Source organism: Hippoglossus hippoglossus, chromosome 1, assembly GCF_009819705.1.
Source record: "Hippoglossus hippoglossus isolate fHipHip1 chromosome 1, fHipHip1.pri, whole genome shotgun sequence".
NCBI classification, from domain to species: Eukaryota; Metazoa; Chordata; class Actinopteri; order Pleuronectiformes; family Pleuronectidae; genus Hippoglossus; species Hippoglossus hippoglossus.
In genome coordinates, this window is record NC_047151.1 from 1,653,084 (window position 1) to 1,678,732 (window position 25,649).

The window sequence follows — 25,649 nt, forward strand, 5'->3', positions numbered from 1 at the left end:
ATATGTTTACCCCATTTCTGTATATATTATGATTAATATTTAATATGAACATCTTATATTGTAACATTATACTCAAGAACATTAAGGAAAAGCTTTAATTGTGTGTCTCTGTCCCTCATTATTATTTAATGAAATGTTGAAAATACAGCTGCTATGATGCAAGAATATTTGAGACTTGTTTGACAGAGCGACTTGTGCGACATCTTTACCTGATAAAAAAGTGAACTGATACCTGATATATCTGCTCATAAAATACTAAAATAAAATACTAAAATTAAGTTTAATTCTTTATAAAAGAATAAAATCTACTGTCTAATCAGTCATCAGTAAACCAAAAGAAGAGTAGAGCTTATACTGTTTTGTCTCTATGGCTCAAATTAGCTTTCACTTTAGACAAACAGGAGTAGCTTTACACAGATGGTTAGGGTGGTGATCATATGCATCTTAGCCTGTCACCCTAAACCTGAGCTTGCAGAGATGAAGCAGTACAGGGTGAACTACTTCATCTCTGCAAATATGTTTGTCTTTCTTGGTTTCCCGATTGTTTCAGGTGATGATACATTACGTTACTACTTCATGACACTCCTGACTTCAACCGGAGTATCTGAGGTGTTTGAAGTGCTTCAAATATCATTGCTGATTATAGGATTATCACTTATATCTACCCTTATGACAAAGTATGTGTGTGTGTGTTAGTGCGTGTGTGGTCCTCACAAACGGCTGTTTGGAGGTTAGGACCTGGTTTCGGGATTAAGTGAGTTAAAATTAGGTTTCGGTTAGGATTAAGGTTGTGTGTGTGCGTGTGTGTGTGTAAGAGAGAGAGGGGGGAGGGGGGGGGGTTGAGATAACTGTTAGGTATTATTATTAGTCAACCATTATTGCCTGCTGACTCCAACTTATTCTGTATTTTTAGATAATCTTTGATCTCAAAAAGATCAGTTGTACTTGATGATAAGTAAAAAGAAGAGAGAGAGATAAAGAGCATTGTTTTACCTCGTCACTTTGGTCTACACTTTCCCCTTCAATGACATCTTTACATGTTGCTAACACACAGCTGCTTCCTCACAGAATACTGTCCAGTTCCTCATAATGTTGTTTATGTTGGAAGATCCTCCTCTTTCCCTCATTTTATTAACTCTGACATATTGTTTTTGACGTAGGGCATTGTAGTGTAGTCCAAAAAAAGCCTGACTGATTTATAGTTGGAGGAAAACCTCGGTCCAAACTATTTCTTGTCCACCAGCAGTTATGGTGAGCAAATATTTGCAAAAAATGCTGACTAATCACTTCGAGTTTATTTTGAGGGCTGAATGGTGTGAAAACATCTTCTGGTATTGCATTGATACAGAAAGCAGGCAGAGGATGAAGAAAGTAACATTGTCTACTGTCCATTGATTGTCCTTGAAAAAGCCACTGACCAATGAGGATGCATCTCTGTAACACCCAGCCACATGATAGCCTTGTGTCAAAAGTGGAACTGAGGAAGTCGTAAAAGTGAAAATCATGACAGTGAAAAAGAAATTCTGACCAATGAAAGAAAAGTGGATAATCTTGTGTAGTTCATTTCCAAACATGAATGTTTCCTTATCTCCAAAATTTGCATTTATGAGTAATACGTTTTAATTTTAATTTGCTCCCACTGAGCCAACGATTCTGAGTAAATGAACCAGATGTCAAGCAACACTGTTGTTTTGATTAAATTCCATGGGCAATAAATCGAGTTGTGAATAACTTAAAATAAAAAAAAGTCTGGTAAGAATAGTCCTTGATTAAAGGGATAGTTCACCGAAAAAAAATTGATTCACTCATTATCTACTCACCACTATGCCGATAGAGGGGTGGGTGAGGTGTTTGAGTCCACAAAACACTTTCAGAGGTAAACAGCGTAGCAGCAGAATCAAATACAATTGAAGTCAATGGTGTCCTCTTCTTCAGAGGTAGATGTACAGAAAAAACTTAACATGCCTCCATGCTGCTCGTGTGGTGTCATCCAAGTGTCCGCAAGCCCCGACATTCAAATTCGACTTGAAAAGAGGTAATTTACACCGTGTTTTTAGCCTAAATGTCCACTGATATCTTCCTACGAGGTGCATTCACAGACCCTCGGACACACCATCGTGTTTCTTAGTCCACTAGCATCGCCATTTCCAGACTCTTAGGCTTAAAACACTGTTTAAATGACCATGTTTCGAGTTGAATATGAATGTCGGGGCTTGGGGACACTTGGATGACACCATGGGAGCACTATGGAGGTATTTTCTGTTTTTTCTGTTGTTTTATTACATCTGAAGAAGCGGTTGTGATTCACTAACTGTATTGGATTTGGCTGCAACGAAGTTTACTTCTGAGACTCCAGAAGTGTTTTGTTGACTCAAACACTTCCCCCACCCCTCCATCGGCATAGTGGTGAGTAGATGATGAGTGAACTATCCCTTTAAGAGAAGTTTTGTTATTTCATTGTTCACTCAGTTTAAGACAAAAAAACAATACAACAACAGGAGTTATCTGTGATAACTACATCCATATTCTCTGTGAATTGACAAGATAATATGATGCATTTGTTTCTATAGGGCTGTAACTGGTGCAGACATTTTATGACAACAAAGCCAACAGTACTATCTCAAAAAACACTCTTCATTAGTCACTTAAAGTCTGCCATATCTATCAAGTCTTTCTTCATATTTTTTCAAAAACTATATGAAACAAAGTTTAAACCTACTTTTCAAGACATCCAAGTTGAGGTAGACAGCAGCAAATGTTGGCTCTTCTGTATCAGCCGGTGGCCTCAGTCGGCGAGGCTGCGGCCGCTGAGAGAGTTTGGAGGTGGAAGAGGCAGCAGCAGCAGCAGAGAGCTTGGATCTGCACTTCAGAGCCGCCCAGTATGAAGGGTAGATGAGACTCATCAGCTCATCGACATTGGAGGCTGAACGCAGCATCTCCTCCATGTCTGGCTTCGGTGGAAAGTCCTAGAAGAGACAAACAACAACCTCATTAAGAATAGTGCTGTTAATACACATTACCATACAAACTGAATATTAGAATCTGACTGGGCAAGACAATTTGGTGTTCATGATGCACAAGCGGGAGAACAAATGGATGTGTTTCTTTGGCAAGTTAAATAAATTAGTTTTCTTTTTCATGTGGCTCCATTAAATGAGAATGATCTGTATTTATGTCGCACTTCTCTAGTCTTCATAACTACTCAAAGCGCTTGACAGTTTTTCCATTCACCTATTCACACAGACATTGCCTACCTCTTAACAAGTGGATGACATATCTGTATTATATTCATTCAAGAATCACAAGAATCGGATAACCTGCCAATTCTTTTTCAGCTGACCTATCTCTCTCTTTTTCACACAAGCTCTGTAGTCTGAAGTGTCAAAAGAGGAGCTGTGTAAGAAGTGAGCTGTCTGGGAAAGTCCTGTGCTACATGGTCCCACAGGTAATTTCCTGTTTCATTTAGAAACCATCCTATATTATTTTACTATTAACCAGTACTGCTTAACAAGCAGCATAACAGAGCACACATTAAATGATAAGCTCTAATCAGAGTGTTTGTGAGTACATCATTTATTCGTCTTAAGTCAAGTCACACGTCTTGAAGGATGAATCACACCTTTACTACATCAAATGACATTATTTGGTAAAGCTACTGTTATAAGAAATAAGGCTGTACCTGAACAACAAAACCTTTTGGGGTGTGGTAGGCAGGTTTTCATCTCTTTACATTATTAAGATGTAACATTCAGTTTACAACAAATAACCTGGTGTCAACCAGATTATAATGGGATATCAAACATACCAAACGTAATTTTTTAAACAAATATTTTCCTTTAAGTTCATACTTGCTGCCTCTTTTTACAAGCACATTTAAGATATTGCATGGTATTGCACTTAATAATGTATTGCAGCCAGATACTGTTAGCTTAAAATTGTGATATTTTATTTAAATCCCTATACACCACACTCACATGACAAAAATTCAGTGAAAATGGCTCCTACTGATTTTTTTTTTATTCTTCCAGTTTTCTTTTACATCCCTGCCTATGCTGAAATATTTGTGTCACCGGTGGACAACATTTTTCTACTGACAAAGTGACTTTTTCTTGACTGAGATGGCATTAGTAAAAGAAGCACTGTACAACCTGCCCTTAATAATCACGATCCATCAGATATTAAAGAGCTCATAACACCTAATTGTCCCAATAGACCACTTCACTCCCTAAATACAGGCTCACTTATGGTTGCCCTTAACCCTAAACAAGAGTAAGGAGAAACTACTAAAAAACCCTTTTAACAGGGTCTGTAAGAGTAGAATGGAAGGTAGAGTCTTCAGCTACCAGGTTCCTCTCCTGTGGAACCAGCTCCCACTCTGGGTACAGGAGGCAGACACCATCTCTACATTTAAGGTTGAACTTAAAGGCCCCATATTTTACACCTTTATGGGATGTAATTTGAGGTATTGGTCCCCCTAAGATGATATATCAGTGGTTTAAAGTTAAAAAAAACGCTGCAATGTGTATTTCCATGTCCTCTCTTCTGCCTCTCTCTGGAGCTGCAGACAGAACAGGCTGTTTTCACCTGCCTCTTGAGCCCCTCCTCTGATTGGCTGACTGCACTTTGAGTGACACGCGACCAGGCCTATCACCAGTCTCATTCTGGCGCATTCACTCTCTCTGGTAAACACAGCTGAAAGTCACGCTATGTTTGGATACAGCTATAGAAGACCAGCCACATATTTACAGTCGGTTACAACAGGATGTTTCTGAACGGTAAGTTACACCGTCCTCATGTTTGTTCAAGTTTTAGCAAGACAGTCGGCCAATGCAGAAGTAACGTCCCGAGTTACAGTACGGAGTTTCACAACAGAGTTTCAATACGGAGTAACGTAGACTTTACTCCGTTCGGGCACTGGACTGGTACCGGCTGGGTGGGGCTGAGAGACGAGTGCGATCCCGAATGACATCATACGGGGAGGAAGTACGAAACGAGACGTTTCGATAACATATTTCTAAGAATGGACTGAGTGTAAAAGTCAGCGGAGTGACTGTTTTCGTACTTTGAGGGTCACTCCTGCCCCCCTTCAAGTAATCACGGATAGTAAAACTCCAGAAAATGTATTTTACACAATATGGGCCCTTTAAAACGTTTTTTTATAAAGCCTATAGTTAGGGCTGGATCAGATGAGTCCTGAACCATCCTTTAGTTATGCTGCAATAAGACTAGACCCCCCTCCATTTTTCTAACCATCATGCAACAAGCATGGCCAAAACGTACATTCACACTCAGAGATCTATGTAAATGAGTGTGGTCATAACTACCTCTGCAGAAGGAGGACAGCTGCTTTATTGTTCAGGTTTTTAATCAGCATACAGTTCACCTCATTCTTCCGCTTTTACAAATGTATAGTCAGTGTATGTGAATGTTATCTCACTTCCTGTCCTTCAATACAATTAGATATACAGTGTACTATTTATAATAATGTCCACACAATCAGTCTGACTGGAACAATGACTGTTAGGTGCAAGCAAGGCCGTTTCTCTCTCTTTCGCACGCACGCACGCACGCACGCACGCACGCACGCACGCACGCACGCACGCACGCACGCACGCACGCACACACACAGACAGAGCTTTGTATTAGAGCCAAACAGACAGATTGATGCAGTCCATTGTGTTTTATGGGAATCTGTCACTGTTTAGAGTCACTATAGAGAACAAACACGGCACAAAACGCAGCACTCCAAAATTGCCCCTGATAAGTGTTTTGAACGATCTTTAGGACTCGAAAAGTGCTATATTAATGGAGTCCAGAATTTCCTGTGTGGGTTTCCTCCAGCTGTATGGGTTTGAGTGTGTATGTTTGTCTCTGATTTATTGTTTGTTCAGTTTGTGTGCTAGTTTTCACACACACACACACACAAACGTATGCACACTCTTTCCCTTCATGTGAGAAAAGGCTTTTCCTCTGCCATCACATCAGTTCAAAGAAGCTGAAACAAACAACAGGTCTAAATAAGACTCTACTGTCACCTGACAGAGGAAGTACAGCTTCCTGCTTTAAAGACCAAACCAGGCATTACAAACCTGACTGTGGACTCAATGGACTCACATGAGATCATCACTTCACCACTGGAGTGACCATATTCACCATTTTGCCCTTTGTTTCAAATTTCTCATTGCAATACTGCTGAAACTGGAAGAGAAACCAAAAGATCTTAATAGGGTTGCCAGACTTTAGTCTCCCCGTAGGTAGTTTTATGTGTATTGGAGCCGACTACTTATCACTTCACTCCTTTATAAGAGCTGGGATATAAAATATAGCATATCTCAGTGAAAATCAGTGTGTATCCAAAAACGTTTGGACACATCTAAGTTCCTACACAGATGTTGATAAAATACAGCTGCTAAGCTCTGACATCAATAAATCAGTTTGTGAAAGGTAGATGAGCCAAAATAAATGAGGCTGCAGATGATATTTCAATGAGTCAGCATTTAGGTAAATACTGTGAAAGAGGCGAATCAGATTCAGTATCAGCAGATACCCATTATTTAACAAGTATCACAAATGAGGATCAGGACCACAATGGAAACACAAGATCAGTGGATCTTAATAGATCACCACAAAGAGAAAATCAATAAAATACAAATGTGATGTCTGATGTCTGTCTGATGTAACAAAACACAACTGGCAAACACGCATATATATTAGATACCCCTGTAATTAATTTAAGTACACATACAGTTCAAGGTCAAGTCAAGACCATGTATTAAAATGAAAAACAAAATTTTGAGTCTGAGTCCAAGTAAATATTTTTGTCAGATTTGAAGAAAGTCCCTCATGATATTCCTGAGATAACACATAACAAGAATGAGACGAACATATTGGCTTTAACCTCGGCTGTTGAAGGTGCAGAGGCATACAAATATCCTAAAATATCTACAATAGCAGAGTCCTGTGTGTAGTCTACTTTCCTTTGACACCACGAATGAATTACATAAGAGTTTGAGTAAATTACAAGGTGGATAGGAAGAAAAATAGCCTGAGGCAATAAACAATTTAAACTGCATAGTTTATCTGCATGAGCATGATCTCACTATAAGGCTGTGGGAAAAGTTCCAGGATCATACGTCCCTATTCTAAAATATCTGTTAACTGTTCAAACATTTTCATTCATTCTTTTAAAACCTCCTTTTACACTGAGGCATTAAGAGCAAGCTCTGTTTTTCAAGGATGTCCCTAATTATAATACAAATGTACAATATGAGAAAAAATTATCCAGAAGTGGAAAAACAATTATAAACAGATTGAGGGTACAAGAAACAGTAAGACAGATCATATAGGACATCAAGTCAATAAAAGCATATAGAGATTGCTAAAATATTGCTTTAAAAAGATTTAGAGAGATTCACTTTTCTAATTTTACCAGATGCCAACATCTCGATTCTCAACAATCCAATAGTGTTGGGGCCTTGTGCGGTAGGACATGGAACTAGAGTTAATAAGACAAGCCAGGTGTACCAAGTGCTTTGTAGCTAAAAAGCATACAGTGTTGTTCCCTCAGCTTCTCATTTATCCAGAGTCTAGAATGTGTTTACATGTGTTTATTTTCATTCCCAAAAATAATAATTTTGATAGCGAGTATTGTAGAAACAGATCATGTTGGTGTGTGAAGGATCCAAAGCCCTGTGGATACAGGTTTGATACCCATGAATACTCAACATGCGTTGTGTGTATTTAGTCAGTAACCACAGCTTTTCTTTGTCATACAAACCACGAGCTTGGTGGTCTCACCAAGAGTAAGTGGTTTGTGTTCAGCCTCTCCCTCCCTCTCTCTCACTGTGTGTGAGGGAAAAATTCATCAAATCTGTGTGTTTGTGTAACAGTCAAGTGTTTGATTGTGTGTCTGCCCTGACACACAAATACACACAGTTTATACTGTCAGATGTTACCGCAGCATGCTGCATGTTTACAACCCAAAACAGTTCCATGCTTTAAATATCTCAGTAAACAGTTAGGAACTAAGCCATCAGTCAGAGGGTATTATGGAAACTCTTCCATCTCATTTCCCTCATTCTTGGAAAGCTGTTGTGGATATGTACACTGAATGAAACCTTTTTGTATAAAAGCACTATACACCCTCTGTCACATAGTCTGACACATAAATTCAGTTAGAACATAGTCGTTAAAGGGGATATAAAAAAGATTTTGCTAATGCTATATAGCCAACATTAGCATTAATAGCTGTTTCTTCAGCAATCTATCAGAAAGGTTGTAAGTTCAGCATCAAATTTCATTCTTAAAGGGATGGTTCACCAAAAAAAGAAAATGCCCTCATTATCTACTCACAGCTATGCGGATGCAGGGGTGGGTGAAGTTTTTGAGTCCACAAAACACTTTTGGAGTCTCAGGGGTAAACAGCGCTGGTGTTATGTGGATACTTCACCCACCCCTCCATTAGCATAGTGGTGGGTAGATAGTGACTGAATTTACATTTTTAGGTGAACTATCCCTTTAAGGGGGTGGAGGCACTACTGACTAATTGTTTCAATATTAATCCCATTCAGGGCTTACATTGGGCCAGAAACTGCCTGAGCTGAGTTATGTCTCCTTCAATAGCATATCATCATATCAGCAAATTTTCCATGTAGCTGATGCAGAATGTGTTATGTGAGCATAGTCAGAGACTTCATGAAGAGAAATATATCAAATGAGAGACTTGTCATTTTTTGCTGCTCCAACTATCTGTACCGCTTTACCGTAAAAGCAGAAATAGACGTGCAACGAAGATCCCAGGGGGCGGTTAGCTTCACCGTGCTATCACAAATGACGGCTGACTTTACTGCGGTACAAAACCGTGGGTACAGTTTTTCAATCTGCCCCCACGACAGTCAAACCAGTTTTTTTTTAGTTGTGCCACCGTCCGAACCTCAGGGGACACAGCATTCACCGCCTCAGTAATTGCAGCCCAGGCATCATCTTTTTAGACATGGTCACTCTGGAGGACACGGTACGGATAAGTTTGGCATTGTGGCTTCTACCTCGGAAACTATTATTTCAATTTCTGCTGTTCTTCTCTGTACAGCACACCGCTCACTTTATGATACACCAAACGGATGTTCTTATATGGAGAAATAGAGGCGTGATACAATCACAAAACGACCTTCAGGGTCAAAAATTGTAGATGAATGAATAAAAGGGATATTTTTCCGAAACCCTAAAGGGGATATTTTGCCCTTGCTTTGGCACTGAAGTCTGACTGGTGTATCTGTTCTCTACAGCTTACCTTTAATTTATCTTTGAATTTATATTTTACATGCGTTTCTTGCAGGAACAGTACCTGCTGACAGTGCTTTCATGTGGGAAAAAACATGATATGGCCTAGACCTCTCACATTCCAGCTCACCAACTTATAACCCTCCCAGGTGGGAATCAAGGCCTGATATTTGTTGGTTGCCACCCGCCAGTGAGCCGAACAAAGAAGAAGTAAATCAGTAGATGGCGGTAATGCACCTTGAAGTTGGTTGCCCCCCGCCAATAAACCAAACAAAGAAGTCGAAGAAAAATTAGATGATGTGCTTTGTAGTAATGGTTTTGTAAATGGTTTTGTATTTATATAGCGCTTTTCTAGTCTTGATGACCACTCAAAGCTCTTTACAGTACAGTTTTACATTCACCCATTCACACACACATTCATACAGTGCATCTATTAGCAGCACTTTTGTTGTTCTATGAGGGGCAATTCAGGGTTCAGCATCTTGCCCAAGGACACTTCGGCATGCAGATGGGGAAGACTGGGGATCGAACTGCCGACCTTCAGGTTGGAGGACAACCGCTCTACCACTCAGCCACAGCCGCCCAAAAGCCATAATGCAGGTATTCTTTTTAATATGATAAACAATGGGGATAGTTGGCTGGTCAAATAATGTTAGGGACACACAAATGAGTACAGCTTTCGAAAATGACAGATCTATCCTTTAATAAGTCTGTATGTGGCTCGCATATCTCAAGAGCTGTTCATCGTCACACTAGACATGTGAATTGTTAAGGACTGAAGAAAGTGCAGTGTCAAATTTAGTGCACTTTGGACATGTGACAAAATTAGAACAAGCAGGTAAACAGCACCTTTACATCTGTGCAGTTGGGTTAGACTGCACAAGACAGTGCAAGTTGAACGTGTCTTTTCTACCTCCTCAGATAACTTTAAAAAACGGGTGTTTTCCCATCCTGCAATGAGTACGACACATAATGGGATAAGTTACAATGCAATTCTAAACTTGAAAATCTAATTGTTTAAGTTTGCCAAAATAACTTAATACCACCGGCCTCCACTCAAGTGCTGTAACCATGGATGTTGTTTCAAAGAAATCAACTCATAAGCTTTTCCGGACTTGGGTTGCCAACACAAATTTACCTAACTTGCCTAATGACAAAATGAGCCTTTTTCCAGGGAACCTTAGTGTCTTTAACCAGTGTTTCTGACTGCAAGTAGCCGAAACTTGGATGTGCATTTTCCCATGAACCACAGTGTGTTTCACAAGTGTTTCTGACCGTAAGTGGCCACAGGCCCCAATTAGACACCCAGATGCAGTGTCAGTGAATGCTGCAAGGAACATCATCATCTCAAGTCACACTATTGAGGTAAAATCCAAGACTTACCCCTGGATTATCTCTACTGATGTCATAAAATGTTTGTTTGAGCTTTTGAACCTAAATAAAGAGTAGACTCTAACATTGCTCAAAGATGCAACCATTTCTCGGTAGGCTTTTTGCACAGAACCTAAGAAAGCACAATGTCAATTGTGAAATATTTTGCATGAGCACTTCTTGAAAAACTGCAGTCAGCAATACCACAACCCAAATAAATTACTCATTCCTAACTGGCATGTTTTTAATGGACACTGCACTAGTTTATAAAAAAACAATACATTTCTACAAATTTCTGGAGATTCTCACCAGCATAAGACAAACACATTATATACATACCTACAATTAATAGCAGATCTCCCTGCTATTATCACTTGTTTTAAAATTGCATCACAATCGTATTGTTAGCAATGGCAGCAGGTAAGAAGTTGCACTTTTATAACAATCAACACTTTTTTTGTACACATGTACATGTGTTGAAAATGAATATTCAGTGAGTAACTGTCTAACATTCTGTGCCTCTGTTGCTCTCTCTCTCGAGGCTCTGGAATGTCTGGCTCCCTCAGTTCCACTGGCTCATCCACTTACTCCCTCCAGTCCTTCAAAAGCCCATCCCCTTGTGACTCGATTGTGTAGAAAGGAGCAGCTGCTGACAATGGTGGGGACCCTTGAGATGCTGACATCCATCTTCTTCAGTAGACACATCTCCCCTTGAGCTGTCCAGAGGCACATTCCAGTCATACGTGTACAACTAAGTTTGTAGTATAAATATTTATTCTCTCCCTGTAAGATGTCCACTGTTGGGATATCCCTTCATTAGCTAACTCAAGGAAGGATATACAGGATTTCCAAAAGCAAGATGGCCACCGGCAAATTTTCAATTTCACATCTACCTTAAAGAAAAAAAGAAAAAAAAATCATTCCACGGAACAAGGATTAAACTTCTTGGCACTTATTACTTTAGACAATTACAAGCAGTTAAGCATACCAACTGTAGTGCATTACTATGACTCATCTTTGAGAGACAGCGGGATCAAACATTGCAGAATTTTGCAGCAAGAAGTCTACTGTCTGTCCTATATAACAGGGACACATACAATTTCAGACATTTCTGTTTATGTGTGCGTGTTACTCACCGAGACAGGTGAGATGATAAGGAAATGGCTTCCTTTGCAATTCAAGTAATCCTTTGCATATGTGGAGAAGGCAGCGATGGGGATACGAGAGCCATCTATTGCTCCCCCACACTGAGGGAAACCCCATCTCTCCTCCGAAACCTCCACAATCTCACAGTGTCGACTTCTTGCACACATCCATAATCTTCTCAGGCTTCATGGCTGTCACAGCAGCGTCGAAGACATTCCAACTCTTGCTTCGTTCTTCCTTTTCCTTATCTTAAATTGTTACTCAAATCACCTGAACTGGCTTTGTTCATAATAATGTTGAAAAAGCCTATAGAGATAAATTTTGAGTACATCAAACATCTAGGGTGAGGTGGTTTGCCTGGACAACGCCAAGGAATACACCCAGACACTATTGTTTAGATTTGATACAAATGCTTTTTAAATATTTCAATAAATAATTCAGTCTGGGTTTACACATGTGTCTGATGGCACTGTTTGTGTGTGTGAGTGCGTGTGTCAGTGTGTGCGTGTCAGTGCGAGAGAGAGAGGAAGAGAGCAAGTGGAGTCAGGACAGGCTGAATTAATGAATGAATGCGTGCAGCTATGAAGCTAGATTTTACTCATTGAACAAAAGTATTGATTATTATGTGGTGATCGGTGTGGATATTCTGGCAGTCATTTCATTTCAATTAATCATTTAATCATTAACTGATGAAAAAACAGGTTGACTGATTAGGATAACATCTTAGTAGAAAGTGTGTAGTCTAGTGGTGTTATTAATTTATGGATTTCTGCAATTTCTGTTAAAGGCTTAATGTACGAGCATAAATTAACAAATAGAAAGGCAGTTATGCAACTTTATCTGTTTAATGCACAATATTTAGCTTCTCAGCTTAACAATATATTCTACAGAGGAGCTGCTACTGCAGCACAATGTATTTACTTACAGGCTTTGCCTTGAATATGGCCATAAATATGACTTCGGTCAACAGAAATGCTGGAGAGCTTTAATTTTGAAAGGCATACAGAAAGTGTTGCAACCATTTATGTTTGTGACATAAATTCAACAGATAAACATTAAAACTCAGGTGAAAGACCATTTTCTCTGTTTATTCTGCAGTGAAACACAATGTGTATCCGTCTATTCACAAATGTATTTCCAACACTTCCCAAACCCGTTTCAAAGTAAAAGCACTTAACAAGGTGTGACATCCTAGTGCAACTGTTGATCTACAGACAAAATAATGCTTTGAAAGTTTTTTTGGTTGAACTTCATGCTGTATCTACTCATTACCGCTGGTAACTGCAATCATCCTGATATGGTGTGTGCAGCACAGCATACAAAACTGGTGCCAAATTTATCCTTCACCATTATCAGTTGAAATGCTAAAATATTCCGCAAATGGAGAAAACATTTTCTACTGCTACTTCATCTAAACTAATTTGCATAAAACATGTGGAATACTGGCAGAAAATGGTTATTAGTGTCTGAAATCTCTATATGCTACTGACAGTGAGTGTCTCCTTTAGGCAGTAGTGAATGAATGAACAAGGGAGTGATATTGGCTTTGCACAGCTGTGGTTCAAGCCCTTATCACCCCTTGTAACGAATGACCTGCTTCACCAGCTACAACTTGTTTCTATGCAGTGAGTATGGGGTCAGCCTCATCATGCTGCCTTCAAATCGGATTGTGTTTACCATGAACACACTAAGAGTTCATACAACCCCCCACCACCCCTTGTGGTATTTACAGCCTCAGACCTCAGAAATTTCTGAAAGCAGCTATGTATGTAATGAATTTTGGTTTCATTGGCTGAAGTTACTTTATTGTTATTTTAGCTAAACAGACTTTTCCCTTGTAATTTTACAACACGAAAATGTTGATATTCCAACAGTCTCATCTCTTACCACTGTCATTATGCCTTCATATTTCCTGCATTATTTCACTTGCCTGCTAGCTTGCGTAACTGCGAGAGACTGTGTTGCCTTGTAGCAGTGTTCTCACTGCTTAAACACTTTGGCACCAAGCACATCATAGACTTCCCATATTGTAGATCTCACCCACTCAGTGTCCATAAACCTATAGATCCTTACATGAGTTGTCAATGAACTCCAAACATCAAGGACACCAATGCTGGCTCATTCGGATTGTTCATGAGCCAGCATACAGTTGTATATAATAGGTTTTAGTAGGGGGGTGCATTTTAGTATTTCTAATTACATTTATTTTAAACTCCTTTACCTCATTCTCCTACCTTGCCTTTAGGCCCTACAACCAAAACTCGAACAAGGTTTCAAAAAAACTTTTTTGAAACACAATTAGATGTCCTGAACTTGAAAGCAGAAAAGTAGTACAAGGGCTGAAATTGAGAGAAGTGTTCTGGTCATTAAGTACATTTTCATGGAAGATAAGATGTCATTTGGTTGGTGAAGCACCATGCAAGAGGCTCTGGTTACATCTCATTGCAGATTGTCATTCAAAATAAATGCTGACCAAGCAGGACACAACTCTGTGATGAATAAATTGGACATTTCCAGGCGATATTTGTTCTGATGTGTAATTACTGTACAATGGTCCTCAAGAACAACAATAGCACAAAACATTTAACAAAGTACCTCAAAGTGCTGCAAAGAGCCACAACAGTGTAGCTGCTAAATGTAGCAGTTAATAGTATTGACACTGAGTACTGGTTGGCTTTAGTTGTTCTTGTCCCTACACATTCAAGGTTCAGTTGATAGCATATCACTACTAGGTCTAATGGTATTTAGATAGGGAGGTACTTTTTACTTGCTAATGCTCCGAATGCTAATCCAATACAATGGCGGTTAAATTGGACAACGCTTGTGTAAATGCAGCCAAGATACATTAAGGACGGATTGTGATCTGATTGGAAAAACGACCTCCAGAAGTGGTCAGAAACACATTGTGACCACTTTAGACATAACTTTAATTGCAGTTGCATTGTCAATCCACAAACAACAGTCCTCAAATTATTCAAGACACTCATGGATGGAGAGAAGACAAGGCCAATTGAAAAGCAAGGAAACACGATATTGCAGTTTCTCAGATGGCTCCCTTCTTCTGTTTTTTTGTTATTTTTTGCTTTTTGGACCCAACATTAGCTGGATCAGATCACAATATATTGTTACATATTAATACCAGGTCTAAATGGAATCAAAGGGTTGTGTTAGTTACAAACAAGAGGATTAATATTGAAGAACAATGGCAACTAGAATGACAGTGTGGAGCGTATGCCTCCACAAAGGCCCAACAGTCGTATGACGTGATCTGTGATCTGTAATCTGTAAATTCCAATACTATTAAGACAAAAAAGACATGAATTTATAATAACTGATTCTAAACCAGTGGTAGATAAACTGAGGTACCAGTTTATGTACACCCATCTTAAACTAATGCATTTAATCCAACGGTCCTGTATTAAATCCATGATGAGTTTATAATTCTTTTTATTGAAGTTGAGAGAGGTGATGATCGACTATACAGCCATCTGGTCAGGTTGTGGTTTGTGCTGCATCCAGAATGCAGCAGCTCGACTGGTCTTTAACCAACCGAAAATTCACTCACACTACACCGCTCCTCCGCTCCCTTCACTGGTTACCAGTGGCTGCCCGCATCCGTTTCAAAACATTAGTACTTGCGTACCGTGCTGCGAACGGATCGGGTCCAGTCTACATCCAGGACATGGTCAAACGTTACACCCCAGCCCGTCCACTCCGCTCTGCTTCGGCCAATCAGCTTGCTGCTCCCTCACTGCGAGCTAACCACTCATCAAAATCACGACTGTTTGCTGTCCTGGCTCCTAAATGGTGGAATGAGCTCCCCATGGACATCCGGACAGCAGAAAGTTTACACATCTCCCGCCGCAAACTAAAAACACATCTCTTCCGACTATACCTTGAATACAATTTTAAAACTAACAATTTAGTCACACTTAAATGGCACTTACTCATAGCACTTTGTAGTTTTGCTTTTTTGAAGAAATTGTACTTTCTTGATTCTTGTTGTTCTGGGTTTGTACCCTCATGGTTGAATGCACTTATTGTAAGTCGCTTTGGATAAAAGCGTCAGCTAAATGTAATGTAATGTAATGCATTTGAATTGTATTGTGTTTAATGGAAAGATATTATTATTGTCCTTACCTTTTATATCAAGGAGGTTGAGCTAAATACAGAAACCTCTCAGTGCAAAGCATCAGGCCAAAACCTCAACAGCACCAAAATGACAAGCTGTTGTATTAAACTGCATTAGTATTAGCTTGATGTACCTGGCAACTGACTGTAAGATGAATAACAAGAAAACACAAAGATATAATGTAAAATATTTCACAGAAAATATTTTACTAGAGTACATGGACCTATAGAGTTCAACCCAATTTTACTGTGAATTAGACCAATTTTATTTATTAATAGATTAAAAATACTAAATACTAAAATTCTAAACAACAAACAAATAAACAAAGAAAAGTGATCCGATTTCATTCATGATAGTTACAGGCTCGCTGCAGCTTAACTCTCGAAATTAACGCAGACTCTTAATCAAGTTGCTAAAATACTGAACTTCATCGTAAAATACACATAACATCACTTCTATAAGATGCTAAATACTGTTGGTCCTATGATAGTGGAGGTGGTGGGGGAGAATTTTGTCTCCATATTCTGTCAATGACAAAGCATAATGAACAAAACTGATGTCAATATCTGTGCTTGTATCAAGCTTTATATAATAACCAGCATGTACATATAGAGTGAAAAAAGGATTCCAATTTTATCAACGTGTCCTTAAATACAATTATTAATGCATCTCAGGGATGGACCCCATTGGCAGCAGTGGATATGACAAGGAAATACGCCCATTGATGTGAAATGATATCGCAACCTGTGATAAGTATAAGAAAGATTAATATAAAAAAAAACATGTAAGATACAAAGGATCCTGAGGTGGAGAGTGTGTTGTTTTAAGTTGAACAAAATTTTAACAAATGGATGGGCTCTCAGCTGTGACAGTCTCACTTCATTATGCATTCTATCCTCATTGACACTCTTTTGACCTCCATTCACTGAAGTATTATTATATCATAAGGCACAGAGAGGAGGGGGGAGGAGGAATACATTAGCTTGGATGAAGTTTGCCCAGTGTTTCAGTCCTGTGACTGATACAGAGATACAATTCTTGTGGGGATGGAGAATAGTCATTTGAGAATCTAAAATGACTATTACAGTATATCTTTTCTGCAGACTCCTCATTGCTTTAGTTTGAAGCCACCAGGCGCTGAAATGCTTTGGTGGGGGGCTGCTCTCCCGGCCATGCACCTCACGGCACAGGTTGCGTTTTGATTCAGAACGTCGATGCTCTGACCGCAACAGCACTTTTCCCAGCCATACTTTGGCTGGACTGCAATAAATGCAATGCATAATGTTGGCTGTTCAAGCATATCGGAGCCACGGAAATTGGGCAAGCCATTCCTTCCGAAACACATAATTTGGCCGTGACTGTGACTCAGAGTAAAGGGGGGCCATCTACACCTTGGATACTCGGACAGGACTCGGCATCTTACCGGCGAGAGGGGAGACAGGTGTTCAAGCGATACCTCCGTAAACGATGATGTTTCAGGGCCAGGGACAGGTTTTTTACGGGCACAGCATCTTTATTTACAAAAAACAATCTATCTCTTTCCCATCAACAACACAAGAATAGCAGGGTCAGAGACAATCAGAAACAAAGGCCAGTCGGAGGCCTACTCTGCCTCCGATTGGCTCAGACCCTGGTATTCCTCTGCGCTGTATCCTGGTGGGGAAAAAAACCTAACGTTACACAGACAGACCAGCTAAATGTTAGATGCAGCGGTGCGACAAAGGAAATCTTTTTGTGGCACTTCACAGCTTTTTGGTCACATGTGCGACTATTTTGGTTGCACTCTGGAGCCGTGCTATGACCTTCGACCAGCAATATCTAATCAGTTCATCTTTGAGTCCAAGCACATGTTTTTACCAAATTTAAAGACATTCCCTCAAGCTGATCATAATAAATCACAATCAAGAAAAACATACATTGTGAGGCCACCGTGTTCTTGACCTTTGGCTACCAAAATCAAATCAAATCTTAAGACCAAGTGAATGTTCGTCACGAATTTGAAGAATGTACGGATGGACGGAAAACAACTCTGACTCATGCCACTGGCTTTCGCCGGCGTGGAGGCATAACAAACTGATTGCATCAGATCTGACTTCCAGATGAGTCCAATGTTTACGAGCATCAAATCCTAACATGCCAAGATGGAGGCAAATCTAATGCAGGAACTTACTAATATTTAACTGGTCTCTCTCTCATCTCATCTCCTCTGGGAGCGAGGCAGACTCACACAGCCCTGCCCTGCCCCCACTCCCTCACAAGAAGAAACAGAAAGTAAAGTGGAGATGATGGAGGAAAACTTGTTAACGTGAAAGAGCGGTTAGTTTGTACTGTGTCTCTGAGTCTCCTCCCTCCACACTCCTGCTGACCTGTGCTTACTTTATACTTTAACTATCAACACAAATACTAATCACAAGTACATAGGACGTGAGCAGTACTGAAGTTTACTTTGAGTTTGTTTCAGAGTTTATGAGACACATAAACATACACACACACACACACACACACAACCCTAGGTAAAACGCTGGAATACTAACTTAATACAAAACAAACCTTAAGTGTATGTACCTGTATATAAATCCTAACCATCCTGTTTACTGAGCTCCGGTCTCATTTATAACCGTTGCGTACACACAAAACGGGGCCTCAAACTTGCGTACGCCACTTCTCACGCAAACGTTGGGATTTCTAAAAACAAACTTCACAGGGAAATTTGCGTTTTGGACATGAGGCAGATCAAAGTACGAATGTTTCCAGGTGGACTGTGATTTATAAAGTGAACTTTGTGCACGGTTTTAGAAATCGTTTTTTGTTTGTTTTTTGCGTACGCCATTTTCGTCTTTTGTGCGCACATACACTTTTAGTATGAATCCCACACACTGTTTTTTAAATGAGGCCCCTGGTAACATATATCCGGTGCCAAGTGTTTCATATTTATTCAAGAGATATGTTTTTAACAGAGCCAGAGAGTCTTTGTTGTGTGTGGTTTGTTTTATTCATGTTTTATGTATTTAAGATATTTTTATATTTTTAATTCTAATTGAAATGTCGGACTGAATATTCTTAAGAATTAAGTTAATTAATCCTTGAAAGGGTGTAGCCTGCTAGCATGATTATGTTATTGCATAATCAGTGGTATAAAATGGGTTTCAAAATGATGGTGTGATAGGATAAAATATGACTGAGGAAGGAAAACACATACATATAAGTGAAGGTTTGAAGATCACATGCCAAAAGTTCTCACCTTTTTTCTTTTTTTGAAAGAAAGCTACTCATACTTTAACAATGGATGCCAAACATCAGCATTTTCTTGTCTGATAAGTGTTAACTCCAGGAACACATTTGCTATTTAATGTGCTGTTTAATTCTTCCTCTTGCATTCTACATATCTCAGCAGGATTACTGAAACCATTACATAAGCTTTTGACAGTCACTGTCCATGTCCAACTTTTAAATACTTTTTAGAATAGCTACCATGGTGTCTTTTTTTTTCTTTTGAACCACAAAAGCTAAAAAGAGGCTGAACAGACTCTCAATAAGTGTCTCGCTGTCTACGTTTGTATAAATCTGCAGGATCAGTTTACATTTTAGAGTAAGATTTATCGATAATAAAATTGGGATGGACACAAATATCCACATGCAGGCTGTGCAATCAGACTGAGCTGGAATCAGCACAGAAATCATGGAAAATTCCTAGGAAGTGATTGCTAACTACTCAATGCATTCTTCTGCAGACTCCAGGGGGTTACGTAATAGGGGCAAGAGATGCAGACAGACCATAGACTGTATATATAGAGAGACAGACTAAGGAGAAAGAGACGGAGAACATTGATGACAAAACACTTTGATTAAAACTTTCCTTTTTGACAAAGCTAATTATTGTTAGGGCTGGATTAGGTACCTCTGTAGGTACCTCTGTAGGTACCTCTGGCTCCAAGGTTGCAGGATCCAGATCTGACATTTCTCAACTATTGGTGTTATTATTATCACTAGTGCAGTGACCCTTCTAAACCTGCCTATTTGTAATGGGTCGTTTGCTTGGCCTGTGGTAATGATGGTTGCAGCTTCACAAGCTGTTCACAACTTTTCACAATAAAAAGCTCTGTTATCAGCTTGATATAATGCATGCAGAGCCTACTGTCACCTAGCGGTGTAACTGATTTTTTTATTTCTTTTTATTCAACCCTGGTAAACTATGGCTGTGACTTTCTTACCTAAGTCATTTTTACAAAAGTAAAATAACTAAATAAACACTCTAATAACTAAATAAATAAAAATGGTAAAATAAATATCCATTAAGGTGCAGCATGTAAAAAATGTTACTGTATTTAAACTGCACCGTTATCGTAATTTAGAATTATCATTATTGAATATATGTATTTTCATTTTTTGTTCTTCAAAATAACTCCCACCACATAGTTTGCAGAGAGGGGGGCCCTGCCTTCACTGTGTGGAACACTCTCATGCTAGAGACAGAGGTTTATAAATGGCTGGCATTGGTATGACTTGCTGGCTGAAATGCAGACAAGAGGGAACTTTGTAACGGGGCTCGGTTACTTTATGTGTGTGTTTGAACCTTTATATACAGTCTATGGTTCGAACCCTGAGTCCTCAGCAACAGAGAACGGTTGCATATCCGCTGCTATAAAAACACCTATGTTATTGCTTTGACACGGCTTGAATTATTTGCAAGGGGCAGCTTTAATGCCGCAGGGAGCTGGGTTTGCACGGAACTCGTTTTTTCCTTGTCCCTCTAATGTTAGTGTTATTTTCAATGTTAGTGGACATCAATCTGGTGATGACGTTTCAAACGAGTCTGCATTTTCGATGTGCTACCAGCTACATGTCCGATAGCAGCTGCGCAATTTCAGCTTTTGTACGATTCACTTGTCTTTGTCTGTCGTCATTATAGTGACTGTGACAGTGAAGTGTTCCCACACAGCGGACTTAAATGATGAGGGAGGGTCTTCACACTCCTGTTTGTCCGCGGTCGCTATGACCACAAGCTACAGCACATCCGGTCCTTCGAAAATGTTGTCCCTCAAAATTTGAGACCCGTACGCACACAAATAAGTTTTGCACACAGAGTCCCTGCATTCGTTGCAGCGAGTCGTACGGCATACGTGCGTACGGAACCGAAAGGCCCGTACCGGAGTTTTCGGTTCGGATGCATGTACCGTTACACCCCTATGTTCACCTACAGATTAAATGAAGAATGTAACTCTGTGGCAAGCTGCAGTGCCCAGGTAGAAACCATCATCACTTTAAACCATCATTGAACCAGCAGCATTTGTTTTGAATAAAGGTTTTTGACCCCAGTTTGGTCACTGTGTTCATCGAGTAGCCCTGGAGGGAAAACCCAAAGTGAAAAGTCATCCCTGAACATAACTTACACTATTTCCCTGCATGCAGAAGACCAATCCATTCAACATAAACACATTTCTATGTATCTCTCTTTTTTCATTTGACCAATGAATTAAATGACTGACTGTAATGTGTAAGGTGTTGCTTGTGACATCTAGCTCACAGTTATCATAGGACTGTATTTCTCAATCCTGAGCTCAATCAGTATCACCTCCAAGCAACTGTTTTCAGTAAAGCTGTTTTCAGACATGACCTGTGGAGGAACTCCAGAGAATTGGGTCCAGACTTTTTCCGCAGTTTGCCTTTCACACATGCACAACGCAGCAGGAGATTCTCTGCTCAGACGCGTTCTCAACAGCAACAAATCCTCCGCAGGATTCAGGTGAGGGTTGGTGCAGCAGACAGAGACAGGACACAACATAATTCAGCTGTGGAGATCAAGTGTGTATGTTTACTGCACATCTCAGTGGCTGCCATTGTCACTTTAGTTAGGACATACAGTACATGAATAGGTTTCTTTTGCTCTTCGGAATTAGCTCCTAACTTTTCTTTGACCCAAAAGCAACTGGCCATACAAGAAAAAATTGTCCTCTTTTGCTAAGCAATAGTTTTCTTCTTTTCTTTAAAGCAGAACATATTTGTTCCATCAATTAATTAATACAAGGAATGGCTGTACACAAAAAACAGTGGCTAGAACAGTCTGTTAAAAGGAGGACAATAATGGATAATAATGCTTTGTACTAGTGGTTGGACCAAACAAGCATTGTGATGATGTCCAGTGGACTCTGTTAATCAGAACAGAGTCATTATGAAAAGTTCATAATGACAATAATCATAAGTTGCTGTCCTATACAAAATAGTAAGAAATTAGCTTAACCACAACAAGGTTTTTAATGCATGACTAATAATAATCTAACGATAAAATAGTTTAGTACAGTGTAAAGTAACTGTAAGGGGGCATTTAACTGCACAATGTAGTACTTTTACATACAACTATACTTGCAGTGTTGCATTTACTTTAACTTGTAGACAAATATAGTAAAACAGTATTCTTACAGTGTGGTATTAGTACTTTTACTGACTCCCTCCCCCCAAGCTATGTGTGTGATGCAGACTAGTTTGTTGTTGCAAGAAGTACCAGCACGTTGCTGCAGTCACAGAAATGTTCATACTATAAGGTATAAGTTACTCTACTTTACTCAGCCTTAATGTGTGACTACATTCGCATAATGACTGCAAGGCTGTGTAACGTTTTTTGTGTTCGCCGTCACAGAAGAGAATTTTAAATGTCCCAGTTTGTGTAATGTTACTAGTGAATCCTGCATTTTTTACAACAGCAAAGGCCACTGACCACGGATAAGTGTTATCAACGGAAACACTGAGATTAGACTGAGCCAACGTTTGTCGTGCTTTGGGGTGAAAAGGTCACGTTAATGATAGTTAATGAAAAAGATATCTGCTAATGTTACAGTTGTTTGCTCAGGGGAAACTTTCTAAACTCATCGGCTACACATCACAGCATCATAAGCCACTTGGCTTTCATTAATGACACTTGTTACATTATATTAAGACAAAACCTCTCAAATCTTTGAAAAGGCCAGGGAGCCAGTCCTTCAAATGTTGAGCCAAATTTGTTGCATTTCCTCCTCTGTTCAACACATAGACTTTCCTTATCTGTCTGATAGAAAAAACATAGCCAAACAGCACTCTGACCCTTTTCCATTCCTACAATGTTTGGTAGTTTTTTGGGCCTTGGCCTGGTGGTCGTCTCTGTTTTACTTCACTACAGCAACAGGTTGCTCACTGACTGCTGACATGCTGCTGCCTCCTTGTGCCTCAGCCTCCAGTCATATGATGAGTTCGCTTGTGGGGGAATGTCAACAGCAACAGGTTGGGGATCAGTTGATGTTCCTCCTTTTTGTTTCTTTAATGCAGCCTTGGGTTGAAGGAAAGAAAATCTGATTGCAGGTCAGATTATCTACTATCAAAAGGGAAAATAAATAATAGTACCATCTAAAGCATGTGGTATCAAAAGTGTTTTACAGAAAAGATATTTTTGACAAATGGTTGTCCAAGTCTTGTTTTTTTTTTCAATAAGTTTGGTTTTAATTATAAGTAAGTTATTTGATGCTGTAAAAACAGGGGTGAAATGTTAAGATTGACAAATGAGTCAGAATTGCGATTGCTCGAGTGTATGTATTGGCCGGACTTATTATAATAAAACAATAAGTGCAAGATGGCAGGGATCATATCTGGGATATTTTAGCTTGTGTTATAAGTAATCATAAGAAATATGTTCTTTGGTAATAAAGGTGAAGGATAGTAATTATATAAAAGGCAGTGGAATTTCAGGACGCTGCTGGCAATAAACAACAATAAAATGTTGTCAATATTGTATTCACAGCTTGTAGAAATATCCGTATGACTTCTGATCTGGCCACATTTGAGTGCTGACAAGAATTTCCAGTCTTTTATGTAACACATCTAGATACACATTGAATCCACGACAAAGCTTGTACATGGTTCAGCCTATATCCTCCCAGACTCATTTGACCTAACACATTTGGCTTGTTGAGGAGGAAAAAATCCCCAGTCAGTCTTTCCAGTGAACCCGATTGTGTGCCATTTGTCTTAACAACTTTTCCAGCAGTTCCTCTTTGTTTTATTATCTCTCCTACATGTTTTCATTGGCTTTCTATGTCTAGTATTCCATTTGACCTGTGAGTTCTGAACATTTTTGGCTTGATTGCTTTGGGGCTTTTCTGAGCTTGAGCCCAATTAACCTATCATTCCTAGTATTTCAAAATAACTGTTAGATAGTAAAAATTGTTTTTTACAGAAACCCCTGCTTGGAGTACCAGATGAAAGACCACCAAGGGCAATACCATGAGTGCCAAAAGATTTAGACAAACAAAACAAAATGCTTAAATGTTAATTTGGGCATATGTGTTGCCATCTGCAAATTGTTGGAGATAATATGTGACCCATTTGCGAGATAAATGCCATGGGTCTGAAAATTTGTTTGAAAAGCACGGCTCCCATTTCTCTAGAGACTATGTTAAGTTTGAATTTTGTTCCATTAGGGACAATTAATGCCAGACAATTGGGCCCCGACTTTCTCTGCAGTTCACAAATGCACAACATAGCAGGGGCTCTCTGCTCAGACGCATTCACAACAGCAACAAATCAAGGATTCAGGTGAGGGGTGGTTCAGGCAGAGGCAGGATGTTGTATATTAATTCTGCTGCGGAGTTCACATGATTTTGTTTACAGCACATCAACAACAACGTCGGCTCTTATCACAACAAAAACTCTCTTGACTTCTTCGTCCGTGTCTTCTTTGTGTATGGCACTGCTTTTTTCATCCTGAGATGTTTGTTTCATTTTTGCGTTCAAACGTCATCAACTCCCCCACTTGCTCGCAGTGAATCCAGTGGGGGATCTCCTGCTGTGTTCTCACATCGACTCCTGCGCAATTTCTGCGGACTTAATACTAGGGGGCCAGACGGAGAATGTCTGCAGAAACTCATGAGGCTCTCACATTTGCGATCACACATACTGCGGAGGATCTCTGTCAATCAATCAATCAAATTTGATTTGTCCCACAAGGCTTAACAAGATGTGACATCCTCTGCCCGTAACCCTCAACAAGAGTAAGGAAAAACGCAGAGAGAGCCACATGCGAGGGATCCCTCTCCCAGGACGGACAGAAGGGCAGTAGAAGCCGCATGTAACTGAACTGGAGTTCAGTGCAAGTCTGAAAGCCGCTTAAGATTACAGACAAAATCTGTACAACATTTTGTAGTCACACTACAAATTACAGTTTGGGCTTAGCCTTTGGCACAACCAGCAACAAGTAAAATATTGATATATTATTATGGTTGTCATGGTGATGGCAACACATACAGTAGTCCAGTAGTTCCCTGAAATGAAAAGCATGTTTATCTATGGCATATAAAGGATTCTGGAAGCATGAGTGAAAACACCACTTGGCTAATGGGACAAAAATGTAACCCTTTTGGCAGAATTCTATGCACCATGTGTGGTGAACATTAGGGACTGCTCTTCAGCTGGCTAATACAATCTCTATGGTAGCATTATGTCACAGGGGTGCTTTTTAATGGCAGGGACAGTGAGATTGGACCAGGATGAATATGGCCAAATACAGAGAGGTCATTGAAGTAAACCTCTTCCAGAGTGAACACAATCTAATACTGGTGTTACAGTTCACCTTTCAGCATGATAATGACTGGGAGCAGTCAGCCAAGATACCTCTGTATCTCCAGGACAAGACTGCCCCTGAGTGACCCAAGTGAAGCCTAGACTTAAATCCCCTTAGTACATATGTGCAGAGACAGTT

At 39.6% G+C, this 25,649-nt stretch overlaps 1 protein-coding gene across 1 annotated transcript in view; it reads right to left on the minus strand.

The window, feature by feature from the left end:
• vegfc (vascular endothelial growth factor c) overlaps positions 1-25,649 on the minus strand; it is a 56,143-nt gene that overhangs the window by 28,226 nt on the left and 2,268 nt on the right. The window contains exon 2 of the mRNA XM_034606151.1: positions 2,720-2,966. Coding sequence (XP_034462042.1) covers positions 2,720-2,966 — 247 coding nt within the window. The remainder of the gene's footprint in view (positions 1-2,719; positions 2,967-25,649) is intronic.